General features: G+C 36.3%; 1 protein-coding gene across 2 annotated transcripts in view; it reads left to right on the top strand.

Moving 5' to 3' along the window:
- Window positions 1–25,968, top strand: part of HTT (huntingtin) — a 92,839-nt gene that overhangs the window by 15,094 nt on the left and 51,777 nt on the right. The window contains exons 6-25 of one of the 2 annotated variants that reach the window (XM_013960012.2): window positions 233–371; window positions 609–750; window positions 2,197–2,375; window positions 2,871–3,075; window positions 3,941–3,988; window positions 7,266–7,346; window positions 7,647–8,011; window positions 9,863–9,986; window positions 10,294–10,412; window positions 11,377–11,488; window positions 13,798–13,938; window positions 16,492–16,650; window positions 16,734–16,831; window positions 18,420–18,559; window positions 19,309–19,372; window positions 19,765–19,865; window positions 21,292–21,438; window positions 22,590–22,710; window positions 22,941–23,017; window positions 25,728–25,879. In XM_013960012.2, coding sequence (XP_013815466.2) covers window positions 233–371; window positions 609–750; window positions 2,197–2,375; window positions 2,871–3,075; window positions 3,941–3,988; window positions 7,266–7,346; window positions 7,647–8,011; window positions 9,863–9,986; window positions 10,294–10,412; window positions 11,377–11,488; window positions 13,798–13,938; window positions 16,492–16,650; window positions 16,734–16,831; window positions 18,420–18,559; window positions 19,309–19,372; window positions 19,765–19,865; window positions 21,292–21,438; window positions 22,590–22,710; window positions 22,941–23,017; window positions 25,728–25,879 — 2,714 coding nt within the window. The remainder of the gene's footprint in view (window positions 1–232; window positions 372–608; window positions 751–2,196; window positions 2,376–2,870; window positions 3,076–3,940; window positions 3,989–7,265; window positions 7,347–7,646; window positions 8,012–9,862; window positions 9,987–10,293; window positions 10,413–11,376; window positions 11,489–13,797; window positions 13,939–16,491; window positions 16,651–16,733; window positions 16,832–18,419; window positions 18,560–19,308; window positions 19,373–19,764; window positions 19,866–21,291; window positions 21,439–22,589; window positions 22,711–22,940; window positions 23,018–25,727; window positions 25,880–25,968) is intronic. The other variant, XM_067298277.1, reaches the window with a different exon arrangement.

The following is a 25,968-nucleotide window of genomic DNA, read 5'->3' as shown; positions in this document are numbered from 1 at the left end:
GTAATTTTCTAAATGTGTATTTTTCTCCTTTATTTCTTCTATCTTAATATTCTTCTGAATACAATTTGCAGAAATTATCTTGTTTTTCCACATCTCTATGTAGCTATTGTGTATGTATTTTATTCTGTAGTATTACTACAGAATACGAGCATGAATTAATAACAGCTTATGTGATTTGGACAAATATAATTGTTCTGATCTCAAATTAGTTTTTCTCCGTTGCCATACTTAGGCCCTACTTGGTGAACCTATTGCCCTGTCTAACACGAATAAGTAAGAGGCCTGAAGAATCGGTACAGGAGACACTAGCTGCAGCGATACCAAAAATCATGGCAGCATTTGGCAACTTTGCAAATGACAATGAGATTAAGGTATCTTTCTTTAACCCATTAATGCTCCCTGTTATGTATGAAAGCACAGTAAGCAATCAGTACCATCAATCAGATGTTAAAGAAAGCAGTATTATAACTGCATGTGTGAATTAAGACAAAAGTTGCCCTTGCTTGATGTACATTACTTAATGTTTTGAATGGATGAAAAAGACACTTGCTGACTTAATTCATTTCTATCTGCTTTTCTTCTAAAAAGTAAGATATCTTTGTTTTCAGGTTTTATTGAAGGCTTTCATAGCTAATCTTAAATCCAGTTCCCCAACTATCCGTCGAACGGCAGCAGGATCAGCAGTAAGCATCTGTCAACATTCACGAAGAATGCAGTATTTTTATGCCTGGTTATTGAATGTACTTTTAGGTAAGATTCAGGGGAAAAGTTTAAATTTGCTTAAGGTGTAAGTAGTGTAAGATCATTGTTCATCTAAGACTTTTCGTTTGTGAGACCTTTTCAGGTAAGGCAAAGGTACTGACTACAGGTTAAATATTGGTAATGCTTTCTCTTTTATGTGTTAAGTTAGATGAAGATAAGGTACTAAATGTATTTGTATTTCTGTGTGCTGAAATATTGATTCATAGTGTTTTAAAGAAACAGCCAAAGCTAAGGAAGCAAGTAGCATATTGGAAGATGAGGAACTGTAGGGGTTCTGGAAGAAGTTAGTCAGGAGTCTTGAAGACTTGCATTATTCAGGTGGAGGATATGAGTGCCATTCTCAGTGTCTGTCATTAACATATACTCTGTAGCCTTCTTTAGAAGGTGCCCCGTCAACATTTTGTTGAAAACTTAACTCTAACATCAAAAATGGAATATCTTGATTTAAAAGCACATGACTCTGAGGTAATTGCTTCCATATTCTTGTAGCTGGCAAGTTTGCACAGTCTTTGGGGAGTTGTAGAACTGATGATGAGACACTAGTGCTAATTTCAGTGGAAACTTTTGCCTCAGTTGTGGCACTGATAGTGGATTCTTTCATATATAGACTATATTAGAAAATAAGAGGTAAGGAGGACAGACAGGCAGATGCATAAAGCATGGTCCTCTGAGCCTTATTTCTTCTCAGAATGGGTAAAAAATATAGCTGTCATGTAGTGATTTTCCTCACTCTGTGTGACTTGAAAATGGTGTGCTTCTGCTCACTCCTCCTTTCTCTGTGCACACACACCACTCTTCTGTTTCAAAGGTAATATATTTAAAGTCCTGGCAGTGGTATTGGATTCAGACAGTAGCACTAAGAGGAACTTCATGAATTGATTCTGACTTTTCAGTTAGAATGTTGTGATTTGTTGCATAACTTATAATTGTTCTTAATATATTTTGGGTTTTATTCCTTGTGATAAGCAGGTAGGTATATTGACAAGGTTTCCAGTATTTCAGGGAGGAGGCAAGAGTATCAGTGTCATTCACTAGGACAGTAGTGGTGGGTGGGAGGAGGAGAAAGCAAGCGTAGCCTCAATTAACTTGCCAAGTGGAGGGAGGAGGGGGAGAATCAGGAGCAAGGAAGTCTAGATCACTTGGTGAAGTAGTAGGGTTTATGAAAGGTAAATTTCTTGTGTTTTTATTGGGCAAAGAGAGGTAGGAACAGAGGAGACAGGGCAGGGTGCTTTGACCATTTCTCACATTATTTAGATCCTTGCTATGGGTATTAAATAACATATTTTCAAGTGTGTCTGCATTCAGAAAGTATGTTCTAGTTGCAACTAGGCTTTTTTTGTAAAAGAAGGAGTTATGTGAACTACATCGAATACTTCTTGTGTTGAAATTGGCCATTACCAATAAGTGGTTTGGTTTGTTTCCCCCTACCTCCAGGCTTGTTGGTTCCTGTAGAAGATGATCATCCTACTCTTTTAATTCTTGGTGTGTTGCTCACACTAAGATATCTCATACCTTTATTGCAACAACAAGTAAAGGATACCAGCCTGAAAGGCAGCTTTGGTGTAACAAGAAAAGAGACAGAGATTTCACCTTCACCGGAACAGCTTATACAGGTAAAAAATGAATGGTAACGCTAACCTGAAGAGTACTATTTGAAAACAAATCCTTGCATATGGTACGACATGGTACTAGTTTGGTGTTGAGTGTGCTGAATTCTTTTCTCAAATTCCTCTTCATTCTGTTAATTGACCTTTTGTCCAGGGATCGTAATTCTTGATAAATAATTTTAATAATCAGAAATACCGTGAAAGCGATACATGCTAGGTGCTCCCAAAGGAGCTAAAGAACTGTGTAAACATTACCACAGTCTTTGATCCTATTCTCCTTTTATAAAGTAAACAAAAAGAATAATAAAGAGACTTCTACCCAAAAAAGCAGTTAAATGACTACAGTTAAATGACATTTTTCTCTTGAGAAAGGATGATGCAGATAAAGCGTATGTCAGTCACGTGTAACGTAGTGCTGAATTTTAATATGGTATATGAGAGTGTATATAGTATCTTGTGTCTTCAGAGACACTTACACCAGCACTTTGTTGCTTTTTTTAGGTTTATGAATTGACTCTGCATTACACTCAGCATCAGGACCACAATGTTGTGACTGGAGCGCTAGAATTATTACAGCAGCTCTTTCGAACACCACCACCTGAGCTTCTGCACGCCCTGACCGCTTCTGGGGGCATTGCACAGGTCAGTGTATCCAAAGATGAATCTACCAGCAGGAACCGCAGTGGGAGCATAGTGGAACTTATAGGTAAGCTATATTTTTGGTCATTTTAGTAAATGGACATGAGCATACATCACAGGCTCTGTTTCTTAATGCTAGCAAAAAGTATGAAGAGTAAAGCGAAATGTATAGAGTCATGAATGAAACTTTTTTCCGGGTACAGTAAAAGACTTTTTCATTCAAGTGGATATGCATATATTGTGTAATAGCAAACTCCAGTGTGTGTATTGCAGTTTGTGTTTTTTTTACTGGTGGATTTTTTTCATTATGCAGAGTAAGTTAACTGTGTTGCCTGACTTTTTTAACAAAATTAATGTTTGTCTTACCAGATATCTGGCAACTGTCAATTGATTTATAGAAAGCTGATCTAATCGGAATTTATATTAGCTGAGAGCTCCTTGCTGAATACCAAAACCATGAAATTAAAACATAACTGTTAAGTTTATCCATAACTCTTAAAATCAGCTTTCAATGTTCTTGTCTGTGAAGTGCATGCTCTTAAAAAATATTGTCTCTTAACTGCTACTTAACTATTTCAAAAGAATCGGTCTCTGATTGGATTGCTGTAAGAACTTCTGTAATGAACTAATGGATCATTCTAATATTGCTGCTATTAGAAGGTAATTCATTAGCCAGGAGCAATCATAGCAGTGAAATTTAGAGGATTTTTTTAAAAAAACAAACTGCTTGAGCTGCATGGAATAATAGTCATTTAATGGCAGCCTCTTGAGAGTTCTGATCCAAAAAGACATGAACTTCAAAAGGAACAAGTTTGCTATTTCTTCCTGACTTTATAGTTTTCTTTTTTATTCACATTTGCGGCTATTAGAATTCCTTCATGATTTCAGCAGCTCTGTCCTTGCCCTGATGTGTTACTTTCTGTGATTTTCAGCTGGAGGGGGGTCTTCATGCAGCCCTGTTCTTGCGAGAAAGCATAAAGGTGATTATTTTCAAAAACAAATTTTTAATTGCATTCCTTTCTGATTTCCCCCACACACTTCATTGTCTTGCTGAACTCTGGTCTTCATTCACAAATGCCTTCTTGTTATCAGCTGAGCTTAATCAATATAAATCTTAAAAGAATTCTGTCACAACTTCTGATCTTGCAACCAAGATACACTGAAACTATTCAAAGCAGTATCATTCCTCTTTTTTTTCTGGCAAAATTATGCTGATGAATATTGATCCAATTTTCATTTTTAAACAGCACATCTAAAAATAATCTCTCTGAACAGGGCATTCTTCCTTTTGGTTATATTTACCCTTGAATGTAACTCTCAAAATAGTTAACCTTCCTGTTTTTGTTAGGCCTGTTTTTTTCCCTCTTCTTTCACTAATGCATGTGTATGTTTGCATGCTTTGATATGATGTTTTTTTACTTTATTTTTATTCCCTGTCCTTGATAACTAACACTACTCATTTTGTTTCTTAATGCAAATATTTTGATTTCTTTCTTCAATAGGTAATTCGTGAGTGAGATTTTAAAAAATATAACTTACTGTGAAGTATTCTTTTCCCAGTTTGTGCATGAGAGTACATCATATCCAGTTATACATTTAAACTTCGCTTTAAAAAAAAGTCACTAGTGGAATCACTCGAGATACGACAGAATAACAGATCGATTACCTGTTTTAGGTGACTGAAATCTTGCCACTGCAGTGGAATGCATGAATGTAGTGCAGTCGGTACAAGGATGGTAGGCTGAGAGGTGCAACACTGTTAAAAGAAATCTCTTCAAAGAGTGTAAGACTAAGTAGGATTATACAAACTTTAAAGATGATTATAGCACCTACCTTACACTTTTTTTTTTTAAACCAGATATGTCTTCCTATCTTTCTTCTGTGCTTACAAGCGATCTTTTGCTTTTTTGCTATAAAAAGGTACCTAAATGTGAAATGGTGGTAGTGCTGAATAAACCAGGGCTTAGTGCTGCAGTGGTAGCTTCTAATTTAGCAATGATAGAGCGAAGGAAAGGGTGTTCTGTAAAGAGAAGGGTATTGGTGCAATATCCAAAGGTGGGACAGAATGTAACAATTCAGCATAAAAACTCGTAACAGTTTTAAAGTGTAATGTTAAAATTAACATTTTGATATTTAGAATGTGTTAGTGGTTCTCAATGAAACATTGAAATATTAATAACAGTGTAAATTAAAGTATGTGTTAAAACAGTAATCTTTTTCTTCACTGGGTGGTAAAACACATGAGCCATCAGGTTCCATCTTCTTTCAGGATCATGATATGAAATTGTATTGTTGTCTTAAAAATTGGTGTAAGTGAATTTGAAGAATTCTAATCAGGATTTTGTACTTTGTGCAGATTTAATCTTAAATTTCAAATTGTTCATTTCCTTCTCCTCTCTGTTGTCAAATGGAGGGCAGAATCGGGCCGATTCACAGTTCCTACTTGAAATAGCTTTACAGTCAGTCTACTGTCAGTTTACTGTCCGTAGGCTTCTGCTGTTAGCCATAGGTGAAACTACTTTCGTGTGTAAAGGTATATAAAGTGAAGCAGATCTACTGAAACTGGTGATCCTAATCTCAGAACTCAAATATTTCATGCCTTTTCAGTCACTCTGCTTCAGTCAGACTTTAGTTTTGAGGAGCTGACCTATGTTGGTTTACTTACGTTCCAGCTTCAGAAAATCCTTTGCAAAAAAGGCTGAAAACTCATTTTCTGAATGAAAGCCTATGTCTGCATCTTAATTGTGAAGTTTTTTCAAAATAAAGGAAAGCTATTTTGTGGCTTGTTTTATATAATCATGTGAACATTTAAAGCCTAATATACTATATTAATAAAGTGTTTTTCAGTATCCTTCCTCTTTTCTTACTTACTTTTAAAGGTGATCAGCTGTGGAAAACAGAAGAATATCCTGGCTTATTTCAGTGAAACTTATCTAAATGGGGGAAAGAATACAAAAGAATATACTGTCTTTTATGCTTTTGGTTGGGAACTCATAGCAGGAGTTTACTCATTCTTTTGTGGGAATATGTAATTCTCTAATTAATACTTTATTTTACATAGAATATCCATCGAAATGTCATGGTTACTTTTCTGCCTTACCTACAGGTTTGAATAGCATAAAATACATGCTTTTCTGGAGGAAGACAAATCTACACTGTTTTTTCTACATATGAAAGCAATTGTGATAAAGTGAATACAAAGGTCTATTAATGCTTTCCTGCACTTCTAACTTAGAAACACAGAAATGAGATAAGAAAGAATTCACCTAGAGCTGTCAAAACATTGATATCTTGCATGGTAGACCTTGGACCACCAGTGAAGCTTATTTTTAAGTGTAAAACGTGCTCATCTCTAACCAGTAGTCATGAATCTCTCTGTCTTAGCAAGTGACATGTGAGATCCAGAAGGATGGGCTCAGTTGCTCCCTCTGTGCTCGATCTGTATCCTCTCCCAATCACAGCCTTTTCAGTGCAGTTGCATCCTTGTTTTGCTCCCAAGCAGTGTACGTTTGCAGATATCTTCCTCTCTCCATTGCTTCTATTTTAAATAGTTATTAAACTGTGAGTAAGCAAATTCTGAGATTGTTGTGTTAGCTTATCAGTGGCTCTCATTTTTTCTATGGCAAAAGTCTGTGTAAAGGTATTTTTGGCTTAGTGGTCCCTGGACCTTAATGGCTGTTGTCTGCAGTTCATCATCTTTTCCCACTTGCCTTGTCTTGTGCTTCCAGTCTGTGCTACTCTTCCCATAAGCGTTTTCCATTCTGTTTTCATTGGAGTTCCAGGCCCCAAAGTGCCAGTAGTCTTTGATTAGTAGCTTTTGTGGCCTTAAGAAGGGAAAGGTTATTCAATTATTTATGATGCTTAATGTCCCTTGGGCATTCATCCAGGTGCCAGCCATCTAGCCCTTAGTAATAGGACATATTTGAAGAAATTAGCAGTGGCTTAAACATCATCCATAAAATTAACTGGAATAAATAAGGTCATAAGTAGTTTCCCAAACCGTTACAATAAAGTTAGTTAACTATGTTATGTGTCTGCTTGTCATTGCTGTCCATTTCTATCCTGACCAGATAGTGAGGGACTGGATGCTCTCTTTCTTCATTCCTTTCTCTCTTCCCTCTGTTGCCTGTCATAGCTTTGAAAAATAATTCAGATAAGCTTTTTAAAAATAGTTTTCAGATCTGACATCAAATATTCAGCATTTCAAGTTGACTGTAATATTGGAAAACTAAATATTTTTGCTATGTCACTTTTCAGGTAAAATACTTCTTGGTGAAGAAGAAGGTTTGGAGGATGATTCTGAAACTCGATCAGATGTCAGCACTGCATCCTTTGCAGGTAGTTGTTTTTCCTGTCAGCAGTGAAATCAACCTGCACTACTTTATGTTGCAAATTCACTCTTTTATTGCTGCTATGTAAAATATAAAAGTGAAGTTTCACGGGGGCTTTGAAGTAGTTGGGCACTCAAAAGCTTGGTAACAAAACCCAAACTTGTTTCCCTACCTGTAGTTTAACTGCTTAGTTACAAACTTTGCATAGAGTAACTTAATATGGGGTAGAGTTTTTAACTCTTGATATGGATACCTTTAAACACAAGTTTAAACACTTTATTGGCTCATAAAAGTCTTTGTTTTGCAGCTTCTGTGAAGGGTGAGATAAGCAGTGAACTGGCTTCTTCATCAGGTGTGTCAACGACTGGGTCAGTAGTGAGTTCAGCTGCTGATCCTACTGGACACGATATCATTACTGAGCAGCCACGTTCACAACATACGTTGCAGTCAGACTCTGTAGACCTGTCAAGCTGTGATTTGGCCAGTACAGCTACTGAGGGGGAAGATGATGATGTGCTTAGCCGAAGCTCCAGCCAAATCAGTGCTGTCCAGTCGGATCCCGCTATGGACTTGAATGATGGTACACAGGCTTCCTCACCAATTAGCGATAGCTCTCAGACTACTACAGAAGGTCCAGACTCTGCTGTAACCCCTTCGGACAGTTCTGAAATTGTAAGTGTGCAGCGGGCAGAGGGGGGATCCTGTTCTACTGAGGGGCCCGACATATCTCAGAGCTCTTCCATGGAGGGCCCAGACTTGGATTCATCTACTTACTTGTCTTCTACTTTTCCATCCTCGGCTAGTAACAATGGAAAGGTCAGCAGCTCACGCCTTTATTGGAGAGCTTGACCTCCTTTTAACACTTTCACTTCAGCAGTCATTAAAAACAAAAAGGCCATAATCGGCCTGTTCAATGGGTAGGTCATTTGAAGGCAAATGCCAAAAGTTTGTCCCTCACTGGAAGAATGTCAGTATCAAAGGCTTTACATACATATCTCCTCTTAGTAGCACATCCTTCTTTTTTTTTTTAATAGATATATTACTTACTTTTTTTTTAAGTACAGAAGGGCTAATGGAAGTGTTAAAGGGTGAATATTCTATTTGGAATGATAGAAGAACACTTTTTAAATCTAATACTTCACATTGACTTCTGCCTGTGCTTTCCCACGTGACAACACAACTCATTTTTGTTCTTTTTGTTCCAGCTTATGAATTTCTCCTATACTGGCCAAATGTTGCATGATTTACTAACGTAGCAGTTATGTATCTAATAAATGCCTGAAATAACCATATGCTATAGCTATTTTAAGAAATTCATCTCTTCTAGGCAAATATGTTGTGAGGTTGTAATAAAAACATTGCAAATATAATTGGAAAGAGAGCTGAAAATGCAAGAGAACAAAAATTTAGAATGTGGTCTTCAATTCTATTTTCAAATATTGTCAGACTTTTGACTTAAGTTTGCTGATGGTAACTTTGGAAGAGTTGAATGTCGTTTACTATTACTAAAAATGGTTAATTTACAATTATGACAAGCATAAACTCTTGTAAGTGTGAGGATTTGAGAACTAAAGGAGTGACAGTAGGTGCTCCAGCTTTAACTAAAATGTAAGCAGTGCAGGGGCCAAAAGGAGCAGGTATTTATTGGCAAGTTGCATTTCTTGAAAATTCTTGTCAGACTGTAATGTATGTCAGACAGTTTGCATACTATTTATAAACAGTTATTACAAATATCTATTGACATCTAAGTGGCATCCCCTTTACCCACACATGGGCTTTTTGACTAACAATTTCCAGGTGCTTCTAAAGTCAGGGAATAACTGGAGAAGTATCTTTTATCTTCCAGTAATCTTACAGTGAAACGTTTCATGTTTTGTTCTCTTTTATTGTGATTATCATTTTTATGGTTATTTTTACATATTTTGTTTAAAAAAAAATTGGTACTAAGTGTCAAACTCTTTCAGAAGTGTCCATTTTAGTGGACTCTGATTTAGAATGAAGGAATTAAAATATGTTCAGCCTAATTTTGTACTTTTTTATTGTGTACAGTGTGCTCTCAATTTGGCTTTCCCATAACCTTACTTGTCCTGAATATGTAGTGTTTGACAGCAAGACTTTTGGGGACAAATTCAAGTTGTGACAGTAAAGCTGTTGGTTGTGGTTTGTAACTACTAAGATAGTGATAATTATGTTTAGAAACTGCTGAGATGAGCAGCAACTATGTTTAGAATAAGCGAGCAGTGGTAGTTGAAGAAGAGGCAATGCACCAGGTATTTGACCACCTCAGTCTTAGCATCCAGGTTCATAATTCAAGTAGGAGACTCGGATGTAGCCATGGGCCCTAATAGCTCAAATGCTGGAGGAGGAGGAAGACTGCTTTGGGGCCTGCGTGCAGCTGTATGCTAATATGTATCATGCTCACTTTGCTTTGGAATTGTTTCTAAATTACTAACACTGCATGTTTGAGATTTAATAGTGTGTGCTAAGCTAAATTATTTTAAGTCCTGTCCTTGCACTGTGTAGGTTTTGGAGGGTACTGAAAGCCAGTATTCTGGAATGCAGATTGGGCAGCTGCAGGATGAGGAAGATGAGGCTGCAAATATTCTCCAAGATGATTCGTCAGAGTCTTTCAGAAATTCTTCAATTGGTATGTTGATAAATAAGTAATGTTTAAAACAAAAAACAAAAAAAACCCCAGAATTTATGACACTTCAAGGCAGCTGCTACAGGTGCTGTGTAACTTCTAGAGGACTGACAACTCGCTTAATGGGTACGAAAAACAAATATCCAGAGGGAAATGTAAAATAAATAACATATTTCAACACTTCTAATGAATCATTTGTTTAGATCAGTGCTAATTCATTTTTCATGTTTTTATAATGAAGCTCAACTAAACTGCTTTTAATTCACCTCTATAATGGTATTTCATGAATTACCTTTTTTTTTTTTTTAAGCTCTTCAACAACCTCACCTGTTGAAAACCATGAGCCATAGTAGGCAGCCTTCCGACAGCAGCGTAGATAAATTCACATCAAAAGAAGATGCAGCAGACCCTGGTGATCATGAAAATAAGGTGAGATTTGATCCCAACAGTCTGGTTTAAAGCAACTAAGTTTAAAAAAAAAAAAAAAAAAAAAAAAAAAAAAAGACAATTCATGTAGATTAGTGATAGGCATAGGAAGTGTTTATAAGTAGTATACTTCATTATAGGACAAAACACTAAGGTTGAATAGTAATTCTAAGTTGCAGCCTAAATTTTTTTTAACATGAGGTAAATACACAAGTGTTAATATCTTGAATGCACTACCAACAAAAGCGAAAGAGAATGCATACTTAATCTGTGAAACTGAAGGCATCAAAACTGCTGAGGAGAACACAAGCTCCTTTTTTCTGTGCCTTAGGGTGCGCTGAGACTTTAGTTCATTATATGAAATGTCTTTGTGCTGGTTGCTAGCTGTGGAAGGGGAAGACTCCTCAGAGACTATATTGTCTTACTGTCTGAGCCTGTTTCTTTGCAGAGAGGTTCATGTCATTCTCCTCTGTTTTTTGACTTTAGCATTGGACCTTGTGCTGAGCCAGGGCAAAGGGAGAGTTGGGTTTACAGCAGGCAGAAGTTAAATTGGGTTGGCCTACTGTGGAAATCTAAGTCTAAAAGTGCATAAGGTTGCCAGGCTTCTTTGGAAGCAACTTAAGAATTAATTGCCTCTCATGCAACACTTCTAAAGGTCATTGCTCAGTGACAAAAAGTAGTTTATCAAACTGCTTCAGGCACAAGCAGTAAATCTGGGTAATTCAGAAGATCTACTGAAACTATTGTTTCTGTGATTAAAATTAAACTGATTCTGATACTGGAGATGAACTTTCCCAAACCATTAAATTTTAAGGCCTTCTTTTGCAATATGTATTTAACACATTTTATGATATTAATTTTATAGTTTTTGCTTTGTGCAGTACCTCTAAATTTTGTTGTGCTTAATTTTTGTTTAAAGTGAAGAATAATTTTTATCTATGTAACACCTGTGATTTGCCTTCAATAGCCTTCCAGAGTAAAGGGAGACATAGGTCACTATACCGATGGAAATTCTGCGCCTTTAGTGCACTGCGTTAGACTTCTGTCAGCCTCTTTTCTACTCACTGGGGAGAAGGGAGGTAAGTTTCTGTTCAGGGCTCATTGGTTAATTGTGTGTCTCAATAGGTAATGTTGTAAATGTGATCAATTTATTCTGCCAAGTTTTTAAACTCATTTTACTGAAGAATTCTGGTTGCTTCTTTTATGACAACCACTGGTTTAAATGGTTACAACAGAGTACAGAGAAACTTAAAAATGCCTAGACATTTATGCCATTTTATAGGGAATCCAATTTTGAACCATTTGGCTTCTAAAAAAAGTGCTATTGTAATTTTCTTGCCAAATACCTGGTTAGGTATTTGGGTTTTTTTTTTCAAAAAAACTCTCTAGAGATGAACTTTTAGAATTGCTACACCTTTAACTTTTTGGTGAGGCCATGACTCTTTAGATTGTGCAAAACTGGCAAGACAACCTGATGCCAGTATTTGCTTTTAATCGGTTACTTGACACTCAGCTTGTCCATTATAAAAATATCAATACCCCAGTAAAAGCTAAAGAAATACTTTTCTGAGATGCAGTCCGTTCTACAGAAACTCCTAAAAAGTTTAGAAGAATACAGTCCTCTCAGGTGTTTATTTTAATATTCTTTACCAATTGATTATATTTAGAATGCCAAAGTTGTGATAATTAAAACAAGATAAAAAGCATCTTTTTTTAGTTCTACCGCTCAATTAGTGTTTTAATTCAATGTTAACTTTTTTGAATATACTTCAGGTAGAGGAAGTACTGTTCTGCTTGTTTGTGTTTGGGAAATATAACTCTGAAGATTAAATAATTTAGCTGTAATAAAGCAGAGAATTGATGTAAGGTTTTTAAAGACGGCTAGAACCCCAAATTCAGCTGTTTTTTCTTTTAACATTTTATAGCATCTGTGTAAGTTACTGTGGCCTTTTTTTTTTTTTTGGCTGGATTTTTCATGTGTGATAATGAAAAAGAAACTCTTAACAGTAGGTGATGGTTATCTCAGTATGATTTTGATCCAAATTGAGCATGATGTGTAACACATGAGCTACTGAGAGTCTTCATTTAAAAATAAGGACATTTTCCTTCTAAGAAATTGTCCCCTCCCCCAGTATTTGTAATCCTTTTTAGGAAGGGCAGATATGTTTTTATTCTTATTTATTTATTTCAGATCTCTTTTACCAGCAGTGTTATTTCCATTTATAAAGCTGTATTTCAGTGGTTTCTCAGAACGGCTGTCGCAACAGAATGCATGACCTATGTGGGCTTCCATTGAAGTTAGGCACCTATGCAGCAAATATTCTTTCATGCAACTGTACTTCCTTCAGCTGTTTTCTTATTTCTTAAAACTTTGGGGATATGAATCTAGAAAGGTGTATCTTCAAGAAAAATTTACGTGCTGGAGGATGTGGGTGTAGCAATATAAACTTTCTCTCCAAGTTTAAAAGCATTTTGCAAATGGCCTTTTCTTAGCTGACTTATCTATAAAATTAGAGTTACGATGTTCTACAAGGCTCAGGTTGCTTGCTCTGTTGCTAAGTAGTATGCTAAATTTATTAGAAAGCCGGATGTTTTTTCCAAGCTTACTTATGTTGTCTGATCTAATCACTGAGAACACTTCCACCTGTGGTACCCTCAGGGACCTGATTCTGGCAGAATCAAAATGTTAATAGTTTCTATCTAGTTAGTTTTCATTATTTCTCTTGAATATATGGCAGCATTGGAAAAGGATAACTTCTACCATAAACTTGCTTGTCCTCATTTTTATCAGGCTTTTCAGATGAAAGCAAAAACACCAAAACAAGCAAAAATAATCGCCTTCTGCATTTGATAAGGCTGTTGTCTCACTTTGTCCTGCTGAGAAACCTGTTAAGCATTTTAGCCTTATGGTAGAAACAAATGTCAAACTAGAGGAGGTTGGTGTGGCTCAAAAGAGGAATCATTACCTTTGCAGTGTAGTAATAAAATGTCAGTAGGGGCTTTCCAGAATGCTTCTTTGGCATACGCTTTTCGTTCCATCTTTTTTTCACTGAGAAGTCTGTACCACAAGGGTGTGTGTGTGTGTCATTGTTTATGACTGAAGTGAGCATTTAAGATTTGTTTTTTTCCTTTTTTCCTTTCCTAAACTGTTCAGTGTTAATGTGCTCTGCTAATGCAGAACTTCTGGACAGGCAGTATTGTAACTTGAAGCAGGTGGATTTTTTGTTTTGTTTTGTTTAAGCATGTTGTATATAATTACTGCCTTTGATAATGGGGCCTACTTGGTTTGCCTTCAAAATCAAAACAATTTTTTGTCCAGGATGCATTATTTATACTATCCAGAGTTATTAATTAACTTAGGTTTTGTTTTTTTTTTTTCTCTCCCCAGCTTTAGTTCCTGATAGGGATGTGAGAGTCAGTGTAAAAGCCCTGGCAGTAAGTTGTGTTGGAGCTGCTGTTGCCCTTCACCCTGAGTCTTTCTTCAGCAAACTGTATAAGGCACCACTTGAAGCCATGGGAGAAGAGTATGGTATGTTGCTGTTTACATCATCTCTCTTTATTTATTTATTATAATGTGCTTGGATTTTCAAATAAGTGAGGCACCATCTACACCGAAAGCTCTTTAAATCCAATTTAATATTTGCAGATGTATAATATTGCAGTAGTTTTGAGTACTTTAGCACTGTCCATTGCAGAGCCGCTGGAAACTATGCTATTGAAAGTAGTGCACTTGTTTGAGATTGTTTTTTGTAATCACTCTCAAGCTCTGTGGAGGGACTTGTACAGCTTCAGACAAGTTGAAGTTGTTTTAGCACACCTGCTATACAAAAGTGGTTTGTTTCTGTTAAAAGTAGCTTCTTCTAATTTATTTAAGACCATTTTATAAATGCTTTCTAGGCTTTTAGGATCATTTTTATGGATGATACAGTGTGATCTACAGGGTTTTGAAGTATTCAACTGGTTTGATGCTAATAGTGGCTAAACTGGAGGGTTGACCAAAATCTCTTAGATTCTTCCAATACCCCAGAGCATTTTGTATTTGAGGTTTAAAAAAAAAAAAAAAAAAAGCTTTTTTTTATATATGTGACCACTGGTCTGGATGGTGTCAATGAGCCGTAGATTACATGCAGGGGATCTGTGAAAGGTAGACTAAGAAAAGTTATGCTTATTGTGAATATGCTGAAGTGGTTTGTATAACAATCAGTATCTATGCTGAAACATTTTAGGGATTTGCATTTTTGATATGAGTTGAATACCTTTGGCCTAAAGACATTAGCTAGTCAGGGCCCCATTGCATCAGGTGTGTGAGCATCTAATGATTTTGGTAGACGCGATTTGTCTTAAAGAGCTTTTACTAAAATTGTCTATTCCAGCAAAGCTGACTATATAACAAATGGCCTGTGCTGTTGGATCCTCACTGGAAGGAAACTGTATCCAAGAACCTCTCCATAACCTCCGAGATCCCCACCTGAAAGACATACCTTTTCTAGGAGCCAGTGAAAGCTTATTTTGTCACAGTTAATGGAATCTTCCTGTTCCTTACTTTTCCCTGAGTGTTTGCTTTAAGCAACTTTTTTTTGCCACAGTCTAAAATCTTCTGTTTCTCCTTGGTCCTTTTACTTGCTCTGGGCATTTGTGGCTTTTGGCTTTCATGGGCAGCGGCAGAACCTGTATGTTGGATGAGGCACTCTAACAGTTATGAATCTCTCCAGTAGCTTGTTCAGCTCCTCAGTGTTGCAGCTGATGAGTGCAGGTGGCAAGTCTCTTGTGAGCTACAAATACCCTGAACTCCCTCTCCAGCTAGTGTGAATCTAAGCTCTGAGCTCCTCTGGTGTGGTGACCAGATATACTGGCTTTCTAACATCCTTCTGTTCAGAGTAGTTGTCCTTGGAGATCAGACTGTGTGCAAGTCCCACAAGGTCCAGGAGCGTGGCTTAGCAAGATTGAGGCTTAGGCTTAGTTGAAGCTCTTGCCCTAGTTCCTCATTTTCCACAGTCTGACACTGATTCACATTTTGTGTGTTAATCTTTTAGAATGGCCACTGATCTGGATTAATTTGTAGTCTAAACAAATATGGCTGGTTTTGCATTTTTAAATGGCTTATCAGTGGATACTAAGAAAATTTATACTTGCAGGCTTAATGCAGAATGAGTTAGGACTTTAACTTAAAGGTTCTCTTGAAAGATGGAGAGCGAGGAAGAAAGTGATCTTTATCTGTTGGGCTTAAACCCCTCTCCCCCAACAAACAACCTGAAACATGTTTAAATGTCTGGTGGGGGAGAGAAAAGAAGATGGAGCCAGACTCCACTCAGTGGTATTCAGTGAAAGGAAAAGAGGCAATGGGCACAAATTGGAATACAGGGAATTCCATTTAAACAAAAAGAAAAAAAAAATTTTTTTCATGTACTGTGAGTATGGTCAAGCACTGGGAGAGGGTGCCCGGAGAGGTTGTCTCATGTTCGTCCTTGGAGATAGTCGAAACCTGATCAGACACGGTCCTGAGCAGCCTGCTCTAGTTGAGCTTTGAGCAGGGATGTTGGACTAGATGATCTCTAGAGGTCCCTTCCAGCCTCAATGATTCTGTGAAATTCCCCAGTGATTCTAAGGTTATTTAGAAAAGGGTGCCATTAGGACATAATATATGGTAATATAATAATTTGTCACAGTAATATATGTAACTGTGCCAGAAAGTTCATCTCAAAGATTGACCCCTATATATTATTATATTTAAAAAAAAGGTCTGCTGGATCCAGAAATAATAAAATAGTTGTAGACTTGGGGAAGGTAGGCTGTTATAGCTGTTTAGTTTGACCTGCATGATACAAGCCATGCAAACTCTCAGCAGTTTTTAGACGAACTAGGTGAGATTCTTCCCTAAAATAGCATCCTGACTGAAACGCTGAACATGATGATCTGAATTGTTTCCATGGTCTTACCCCGTAAGTTAACCATGTGTCTGCTGTATTGGTCATCAGTCGATTCTGGACTTGTTAGCTCCCTATACTTGCTGTGTAAGGAGATTAGCAGTTAAGTCTAAGATTAGTATTTTTAAAATAAAGTAGTTGTAACTTATTTTTTTTAGAAGAGCAATATGTATCAGATATTCTGAACTACATTGACCATGGAGATCCCCAGATTAGAGGAGCTACTGCCATTCTCTGTGGAACAATTGTCAACTCTATTCTAATTAAGTCCCGCTTTGATGTGGAAAAATGGCTAACAACTGTCAGAAGCTTAACAGGTAACAAATTATTTTAAGGTCTTTTGGCTAGGTTTAAAAAAAAAATTATTTTGTTTCATTGTTCTGAATTCCTTTTTTGTTAGGAAATCTGTTTTCCTTGGTAGACTGCATACCTCTGTTACAGAAGACGCTGAAAGATGAGTCCTCTGTTACATGCAAGCTGGCTTGTACGGCTGTGAGGGTAAGCAAAAGCAATAATTGTCTTGCACCACCACAGATCATAGGGACATTAGTCATGGACTAGGATACTGTTACACTCAAATGTATAAACATGGAGCAAAAAATGATTTCTTGCCCAAGAACTTTATTGTAGAAAGCATGAATCCGGGCAGAGAAATGAAGGAACAATTAGAAAATGATTGTTGGTTGGATTGCTAAGCAGTATTCTAAACACTATATTTCTTATCATAAATGTACAGGTATGAGCTGTGATGTTACATAAACCCAAAAGTAGGATGAGTGCTTTGGATATATGGGAGATTTAGTCTGAATAGGGAAGTGCGAATGTGTAATGTCTGGACATAGCCTGCGTTTAGCGACTAAATAAAAAAAAAGTGAGAAATGACAAGTGACAGTGATTATTTTTTGAAATAATAAAAGAAATAAGTGTTTCAGTTTGGGTGAAAGATGCATCTGGCAGCTCTCAAAATAAAGATGATAGTTTAATTTCCAAGCAGAACTTAGAACACATGGATTTTATTTCCATAATAAAATCCGTAGAAGGTGTTGTATGAAGAAGCAGAGGGGTGAACAGACAAGGTTTTTACTTGAGGAATTTTCAAAAACAAAAAGAGGAGGAGGACAAATCAGAGGCCAAGGAAAGCAAAGACATCAGGGAGAGGCACAGTGTTGCTGGTTGTATTGCTGCTTATAGATCAGTGAAGCAAAGTGTAGCTTTTAGTAAAATGCAGTTATTCAATGTATGGAAAGTATGATCTCATGTGATACAGCTGAGTAAAGGACATCCAGTTAGCGAATGGTGCATCCAGTTACAATGGTGCGGAAATGTGGACATTTTGCTGATACTGTTTTTTAACCCTTTGTTCTGTGATCTTCCTGTTTGTGTCTAACAGTTTCAGTTATGAATCACCTTGGCTTTTTAGAAGACTTTGCTAAGACTTTGCTATTTTGACCTCCCCCCCCCAGTCTTTATACCTAATGGGGCCTGAGGTAACCTGGAGTTGCCCTTAGCCATGTCTTCTTTCCTTTTAAATATTCAGTAGTTACAAGACTTTCCCCCTTTTGGCAGAAGTATCTGAAAGCATTGTGGGGTGTTAAACCTCAAGAAAGAAAATGTTTTCACATACTAAAATAAGGCATGGAAGTGTAGAGTTCCGTAACTTGTCGCAAAGATCACACAGTCTACAATTTGAACAACCATTAAAATAGAGGTATGACTTGTTCCAATTCTGGAAATTGGAACCTGCTATCTAAAAATACCCTGTGGAAATCAGGAGAGGCGATGTTTTTGAACAGATAGGAATATAGTGCCTGTATTCCTTAAGCCCTATGTTTTGCAAAACTCACTTTGGAGGATTGTCCTTCACTCATTTTTGAGGCTTGGTTTCCCTTCTAGAATTGAAAGAGAGCAGCAGGTTTCAGCAGTTTACATGGGGTTAGTGTCCTAGCCTTGAAAAGCACCTAGCTCTGGTACTTCGTCCTAGCTCTTAAGCAGTAACTTTGTGTGTTTTAAATAAAGTTGATTTTTGTGGTAGTTTACGTACTTTGGTTCTATAGCATAACTGAACATTTTTGTTTCTTCTTTTTAGCATTGCATCATGAGCTTATGTAGTAGCAGTTACAGTGAACTAGGTTTACAGTTAGTTGTCGACCTCCTTACATTGAGGAATAGCTCGTACTGGCTAGTAAGAACAGAACTTCTGGAAACACTTGCGGAGGTAGATTTTCGGTAAGCGTGTATATTTTTCTATGGGCATTGTAGCTACAATGCAAAGCGACTGTGTATAGGAGACTGGGAGCATAACGGGGAAGTTTCTTGTTTAAAAAATTGATGGGTTTCATAAAAATAATTTGGACCAAACATTCATATTAAGAATATTTGAATTCCTAATATGGATGGTAGGAAGCTAACACTGATTTCACTACCAAGCCAATCCTAATAACACTGTGTTTAGTTTGATGGTTTGTTTTATCTTAGCTTCTAAAAATCTGTAATCAGATCATATAATCTAGAACCTAATTTGGATTTCTTGTAATAAAGAAGGAAGTCCTTGATTAAACACATTTAAAGGTTGTTTTCCATTTTTGTTGACTCTCTTTTAAGTTTCTCAGTTATACTGAAAAAATAAAATTTCACTTGCCTTTTCCTGCATTCCCTTGTTCTCTACAGGTTCTTCCAAGCTGAAAGACAAAATGTCTTTCTCTGAAACTCATTATATTATCATTATTCATACAAAATTAGACTCTTTCTGAATAATGACTTTTGGAATGTGTTACCTTTTCAAAAGAATCTGATTTAACCTGCGTGAGAAAAATACAATCCTAATGTGTAAATCATGTTTTTTAATTAAAGAAATGTAATTGTTCTGTTAGGCTAGCCAGATCAGAGTTTAGCAAATAGCTTGCCTTCTAAAGGTAGCCAAAGCTGTGTTTACTTCTTATGGTGCTAATTACTCCAATTCTTCTATTTTATCATAGGCTAATCAGTTTCCTGGAAGGAAAAACAGACAGCTTGCACAGAGGTCTTCATCATTACACTGGCGTAAGTACATTACACTGGTGAGCTTTCAGTCAGTATTTTGTGGTTCTGGGTCAAGGTAGAAGTGCAATTTCAGCACTTAATGTTTAAATTCTGTAAACACTGATATATGTTACAAGTGTGGCTTGCATAAGTAGGCTCATATTCTAAGATCTGATACAACTGGAAAGATACTTTACTACGAAGATGCAACTATTACAGTGGTGTGTGTGTGTTTCCCAGAAATGTAAAAAGGTTTATAAAATATCAAAATGGTCTGTTCATCAGTGTGGAAGTAAGTGTCACCTTACTGGCTAGTCTGACAGAAGAAATCTCACTTATTAACAATTTTTTAACAGTGTGGTCAGAATGATGAAAACATTCAGTGAACTTTGTGGTGTTAATTTATTTCCTAGCTCCTAAAACTTCAGGAGAGAGTGCTCAATAATGTTGTAATCTGTCTGCTTGGAGATGAAGATCCAAGAGTGCGACATGTAGCTGCAGCTTCATTAATGAGGTATATGCTAAAACAAAGGAGTTCAGAAAGAGATTTGCATGTTATTGTGTGTCTGTAACTAAAACAACTGCTTAATGTTTTTTGTTTTATTTAAATGAGGGATAGGAGAGAGAATGCACATTCCAGATATCAAAAAGCTGCATGTGTTCTTAAACAACAGGCAATTGTGCTTTGCTTTTATAGCATTACAATTATATTTAACCATATTACATTCTGAGGGTCATGATCAGTTGCAGCTTCTTCAAGTCTTCTGGAGGGTGATTTGTTCAGTTTTATCCTGACAGTAGTTGATGGGCTTAAAATTTAGCAGTTTTACTGAGTTGTGCTCACAGTCAATCACTGTAGTGTCCACATGATTATGAATAGTATGTTTCACACTGATTATAGTAAAGTAGCTAATCTTGTTAAAAAGCAGGTGTTTGCTGTAACCCATTAGAGTTTTAATTAGTATCCAGATAAAGGCACTAAACAGTAATAATTAGTTGGTAGTTTAATTTATTTGAATTCAAGGACTTAACTTTTACATTTAAATAAGTTGGGAGCACCTAATATTGAATTCCTGGAATACTTTATTGTCAGAGGAGTCTCTCCTAGTTCTTCAGACTATTAATTGCTGTCCATTCCTAATAACAAATAAAGGACGATGAAACTCGGCAAAGAAGTCATAACTGTTGCATCATATTTAGCATTAATTGCTCCTGTTCAGGGACATGATTTGGAAAATGCAGTTATTTTGCTAAACTGAGTTGTTACCAGTCAGTTTTCTGTATCTTCATGTTGATTTGGTGTATTGCATATGTGTTCTAATTAGAGGAGAGACTCGCTTTCCCAAGAAAGTTACTAGTTTACAGGCTCGCAGAAGCCCCTTGAAACAGCCAAAATGGGCATTAATTGGACGCACTGTCCATGAGCTTATAAATAAATGTATTCTGTAGCTTTTCAGTTTTGCCTAAGCTGAAAATGTTATTGTTCAAGCAGAATTTAATTTTACTGTGTGTTTAAATTTTCCAGCCTAATAAAATCAGATAGTCAAAAAAAGTACCATTTTCTGGTAGAAGTTAATTTTCGGCCGACATAGGTGTCAGTGGGGAAGATAACCTGTGGAGGTAGGGGAGCATGCAGAGAGTTGTAGTATATTTTTGTAGTATTGTAGTGTATATTGTATTGTGATAGATATCAGGTCATTGTAGCATATATATATATTTTTTGAACTAACATGTCTAAAGCAGTCCTAATTTGAACCCTTTGGTTTACAATAAAGAGTAGTCATGTAAAGGTGACTTCTGCATAATGGTTAGACCAATGTGAGTTTTATTAATGGTTTTGATTTACAATTTGATGCGTGTAGTTAGTGCACGTAGCTTTCTGAGTTGTATATAAAATCATTTCTGAATAATACTTTCCCTTTTTGACAATTGTCATTAAGGCTTGTTCCAAAGCTGTTTTATAACTGTGATCAAGGACAGGCTGATCCAATCGTGGCAGTGGCAAGAGATCAAAGCAGTGTCTACCTGAAACTACTAATGCATGAAACACAGCCTCCATCTCACTTTGCAGTGAGCACTATCACCAGGTATGGTATGTGGTTCGTCTTGTTTTAAAAGTAATGTGGACCCAAATTTCAATTCAAAATGCCTGAAATCGTATTTAGGTCCTGCAAGTCCATACGCTTATGCATAGTCTCTCCAATCTGTAAGAGCTTTTGCAGTAGTTTTAGGCTCCTCGGAAACAGGCATAGGTCTGAAAGATAAACTGGTATGTGACTGGGTAGTGAAGTGCTCACACTTTGATCACAGGTAATTGCTGTTCTGTGATAAACATTAACTTCTTCTCTTGATCCCAAAGTCATCCAGTTTACCCATTAAATTGTGCATATGATTAGCTTGCAAAGCTGCACTTGTATGCATTATGGTTCTTCAGGTACATTGACTGGGATTTCTCACTCTTCACATCCCGATTTAATGACTGTAATTGCAGAAGTCTGTACTACCACTATAATTTTAAAATTAATTCTAATATTGATAGTGTGATCTCATTGCTGTCTTTTTGTTGCCATATATAGTTTGCTAAACTTTCTAATTTAGATCTCAGTCTTACAGACAGGCTGAGTTGTATGTATATGTGGACTCTTTGCTTCTATCAATTTGTCATATAAGTTTTTAAATTATATAAATTATATAATAATTATCTGAGTAACATTATGTATAATATATATAATTATATATATTATACATAAACTTTTTTCCATACAGGGTCTTGATAATGTTACTCAGATTTATATACAATAGTATGGGCACAACAGAACTTTGTGGGGAATATGTTATTTCAAATACAAAATAGCTCTTTTTAATGCTACAGTAATAATCACAAGTTTGAACAGACAAAAATGTTAGATGGGTTTGAGCAGAAGCAAAATGTAATGCTAAGTTAGTGGGGATTTCTAGAGAACCTAGTTGGGTATTGAGAGTTGGTTTACTGTTTCTATTTGCTAACAAAGAAAGTAGGTGATTTATAAGTAAATTGCTTTTGTTAGTAGAGAAGCAAAATTATTAAAATATATTTATATGGTATTTAGAATGCGCTCGTATTTTGTTTTTTCTCATTACATTTTAACAAGTTATCTATAAAATACATAATAGTAACTTAAGCCATAATCATTTCTGATTAAAGTATTGTTTAGCTTTTTAAGTACATGTGCTAGTAGTATAAATGTTTTTATTTCAGAACATACAGAGGTTACAATATGCTGCAAAGTCCAACAGATGTCACTATGGAAAACAATCTTTCGAGGGTTATTGCTGCAATTTCCCATGCACTGACAACTTCCACCACAAGAGCGCTTACGGTGAGTTTTCTTAGTCACTATAGCAACTAATTTTTTTTCTTTAGTTAAAATTATTTTCTGGCTATGTATATCTGTAGCTTTGGTACCATGACAGTGATAACTTATTTAATTCCCACTCCAAGGTGTGGTGTGGTAGGGTTTTTTTCTTTTTTTGTGTGTGTGTGTGCGCATGCGCACTAATTCTTCCATTGATGAAACTAACTGATTCTAACTTGGTGTTGACTTTTCAGTTTGGCTGCTGTGAAGCGCTGTGTCTTCTCTCCACAACATTTCCAGTCTGCACCTGGAGCATGGGATGGCACTGCGGGTATGTTCCTTCATCCAGCGTTCAAGCTTCTAGTGCTCATATTTACAAAAACAGAGGATGCTCGGGTATCAGAAGTTCTGTTTTAGGTATTTGCTGTTAAGCTTAGCAGTTATTTAAAAACTTCATACAGAAGGGTGTAAGATCAGGCTGTCATCATATTTAGTGTCAGCACTCTGTCATCTCTGGAACCACAGCATGTATCATAGGGGTTGGCTGCAACCCCTGATAATAAAAAGGTGCATGAAGTCAGTGTCTATCAAATGGACATAGAGAGGTAGTAGGAGAAATTTTCCATGCTTTTGAAAAAATGTCTATCTTCAGGATTTTAAGTGTCTTGTATGATCTCTTTAAAATCATAACATCTTCTTTTTCACCTCGATCTCATGTTCATGCTGGAAACAGTAGGTAAAGGAAGCTGGTTCATACCTGCTTTTACAACTGTAGAAGTGGCAAATGCATTTAAATTGTTCTTGTTTGGTACACTGAATAGGAACAGCAAATGAGGAGCCTATAAAACTTACATATGTGTTACGTAGGTAATGTAAGTACTTTGGGGCCATCATATATTCTGAAGAAGCTTTTCAAACTTAGCTATACAGCTGACAACTCTAAAGCTTTGATGTTGCCTTTGGCTATCAATGTGCTGTGCTGCCAGTTGTCAAACTAGCTACTGAGCATGTGCAAATATAGAGAGCTGTTTTGTTTTTTGGGGGTCTTTGTTTGTTTTAAAATACATAACATTATTTGCGTTGATTTGTTGTTGTTTTGGTTACCTTTTAGAGAGTTGTTAATAAATGTTACCTGTCCTGCTGTCTCTGCAGTTCTTTAACTACGGTTCCTGTCTGTCTACACTCACCAAATTCACAATTATATATTTTGTGGTCTCCCTTTTACGTGATTGTTCAAATCACGTCTCTTTTGAGTCCGTATGCTGCTTCAATCGCTTAGGTCTCTTCACATTTAAATAATTTTTCATTAATATGTGGTCTTCTTTCCAAAGAGACTGTTTGCTTTTTCTTTGTCTGAATTGCAAGAGGTGTTTCTACTCTGATTTTACTCTTTTGGTATCTTGAATTTCTATTGTAAAATCTGTTCTTATAAAAAGGAAGCTGCTGCTTTGCTTATCATCATGTCCTTCCTTTCCTTGCCAGACACAAACCAGTGACACTTATTAGTCCAGCTGTTCAGTGTGATGTGCTCTGCATATGCATTTTAAAAGATGTCCTTTGAGCTATTGCCCTTGTTTCTTAACAAGGGGAGTAGATTAGGATGTGAGCAGTGCCTAGCTGAAAGATTAAAAAAAAAAAAATTAACACGCAGTGCTTCTAGGGTTAGGACTGGTTATTTAACAAATAGTGTGTGCCCATCTGGGTCTTTCTAATGTTTCTCGTTCAAGCTGTTTGTAATCAATTTCAGTGTTCTCTAACCTTTATCCTCTCAATCTTGAAGCTAGTTTGTTTTATTGTGAATATTCCTTCCTTATTCTTGCAGACTTGCAACACTGTGTCTTCTGTTCTACCTGCCTTAAAAAATGCTGCAGGATGTATGTAGTAGTCCTAGGTGATGCAGCGGCATAGCATTTGCCCTTTCCTCTAATTCCTTCTTTGCAAATTTCCCCATGGTCGTATTAATTTGGATTGTTATTTTTTTTTGTGCAATGAGTGTTTATCATACTAGATAATAAGATAATGAGTTTTGGCCTCTAGTGCTAAGTTACCAAATTCTTGTCTGACTTGAAGTGTTGACATTCATCTGGTCACAAATAAATAAATAATAATAAAAAGTATTGGAGCTGCTGCGTTCCATCTCTGTACAATCCAGCATGAACTAATTAATGGTTTTCTAACTGTATGTAAAGTGAGCAACACTTGCATATTAAAATATAACTTTTGTTTTGAATGAAAGGCACTGTATATTACTAGCGCAGCTTTGTCAAAATAACAGTTACACTTGGTGAAGTTGTTCTTGTGGTATTAAACCTGAGCACTAGATTGAAAGATTTTAAATTAAAAAAAAAAAAAAAAAACCACTTAAAAGAATCCCTTTATTTAGAGGTTGCATAAAGTGCTGTTCTGAAGGAAAGCTAGTAGTATTGTGCAGGTCTCACATCTTTGGCATGATGTGTATGATTTGCGCAGTATTCTGACAAACATCTTTTGGTGAACTGTGCCTGTTCTTTTTGAAACTTGAATTGTGTGGGACAGTCTGATCTTAAAATTATTGTAAAGGAAATGGTATGCAGCAGCAAATTATGACGTTGAATAGAATCTGTCCAATGAAATCTAGAAGATTTGATTACAATTGATTAAATTTTTGTATCTCATTACATTGCAGTGCTACTGCTTAGATTTCTCATCCCTACCTTGCATATTTGCAAGTATTTTAATTGGAGATAGCTTAGGACTGTATCAGTTAGCAAATAAATACTTAATTCTTCCTGTTTATCAGTAGATGTCACTAGTAGCTTTGATACTTTTTTTTAAATAACAAGTAACAGCTCTTCAAGAATACAAATTACTGTTAGATCTTTGCTACAAATATGTGAGTTTTTAAACTCAAACCAGAGTGTTAAATATTGTTTAGCCAAATATTTTGAATATTTCTATAGTACTGAATTTTTTTTAGATTAGTAATTTACTTAACTGCTATTTGCCTGAGCCTTTGAACTTACTTAAAATTATTTCATAACATTCCACAATTAAACTTCCAGAGTTTCCCAGCCAAGTGCTTCAGATGAAGCTCAGAAGGGCTGTACCATTGGAATGGCCGGCATGGTCCTCTCTCTCCTTTCATCAGCATGGTTCCCTCTGGACCTTTCTGCACATCAGGATGCTCTGATTTTGACTGGAAACTTGCTTGCAGGTAGGGGGGGAACAGAAAAGTAGGATTGTCCTGTTATCATTCTGTTAGCATCCGAATGCCTTTATCTTACCCCATTCTGGTTGTATGCA

Source organism: Apteryx mantelli, chromosome 5 (genome assembly GCF_036417845.1).
Source record: "Apteryx mantelli isolate bAptMan1 chromosome 5, bAptMan1.hap1, whole genome shotgun sequence".
NCBI lineage: Eukaryota > Metazoa > Chordata > Aves > Apterygiformes > Apterygidae > Apteryx > Apteryx mantelli.
Note: the sequence above shows the minus strand (reverse complement) of the source record. Positions and strands in the feature narration are given on the sequence as shown.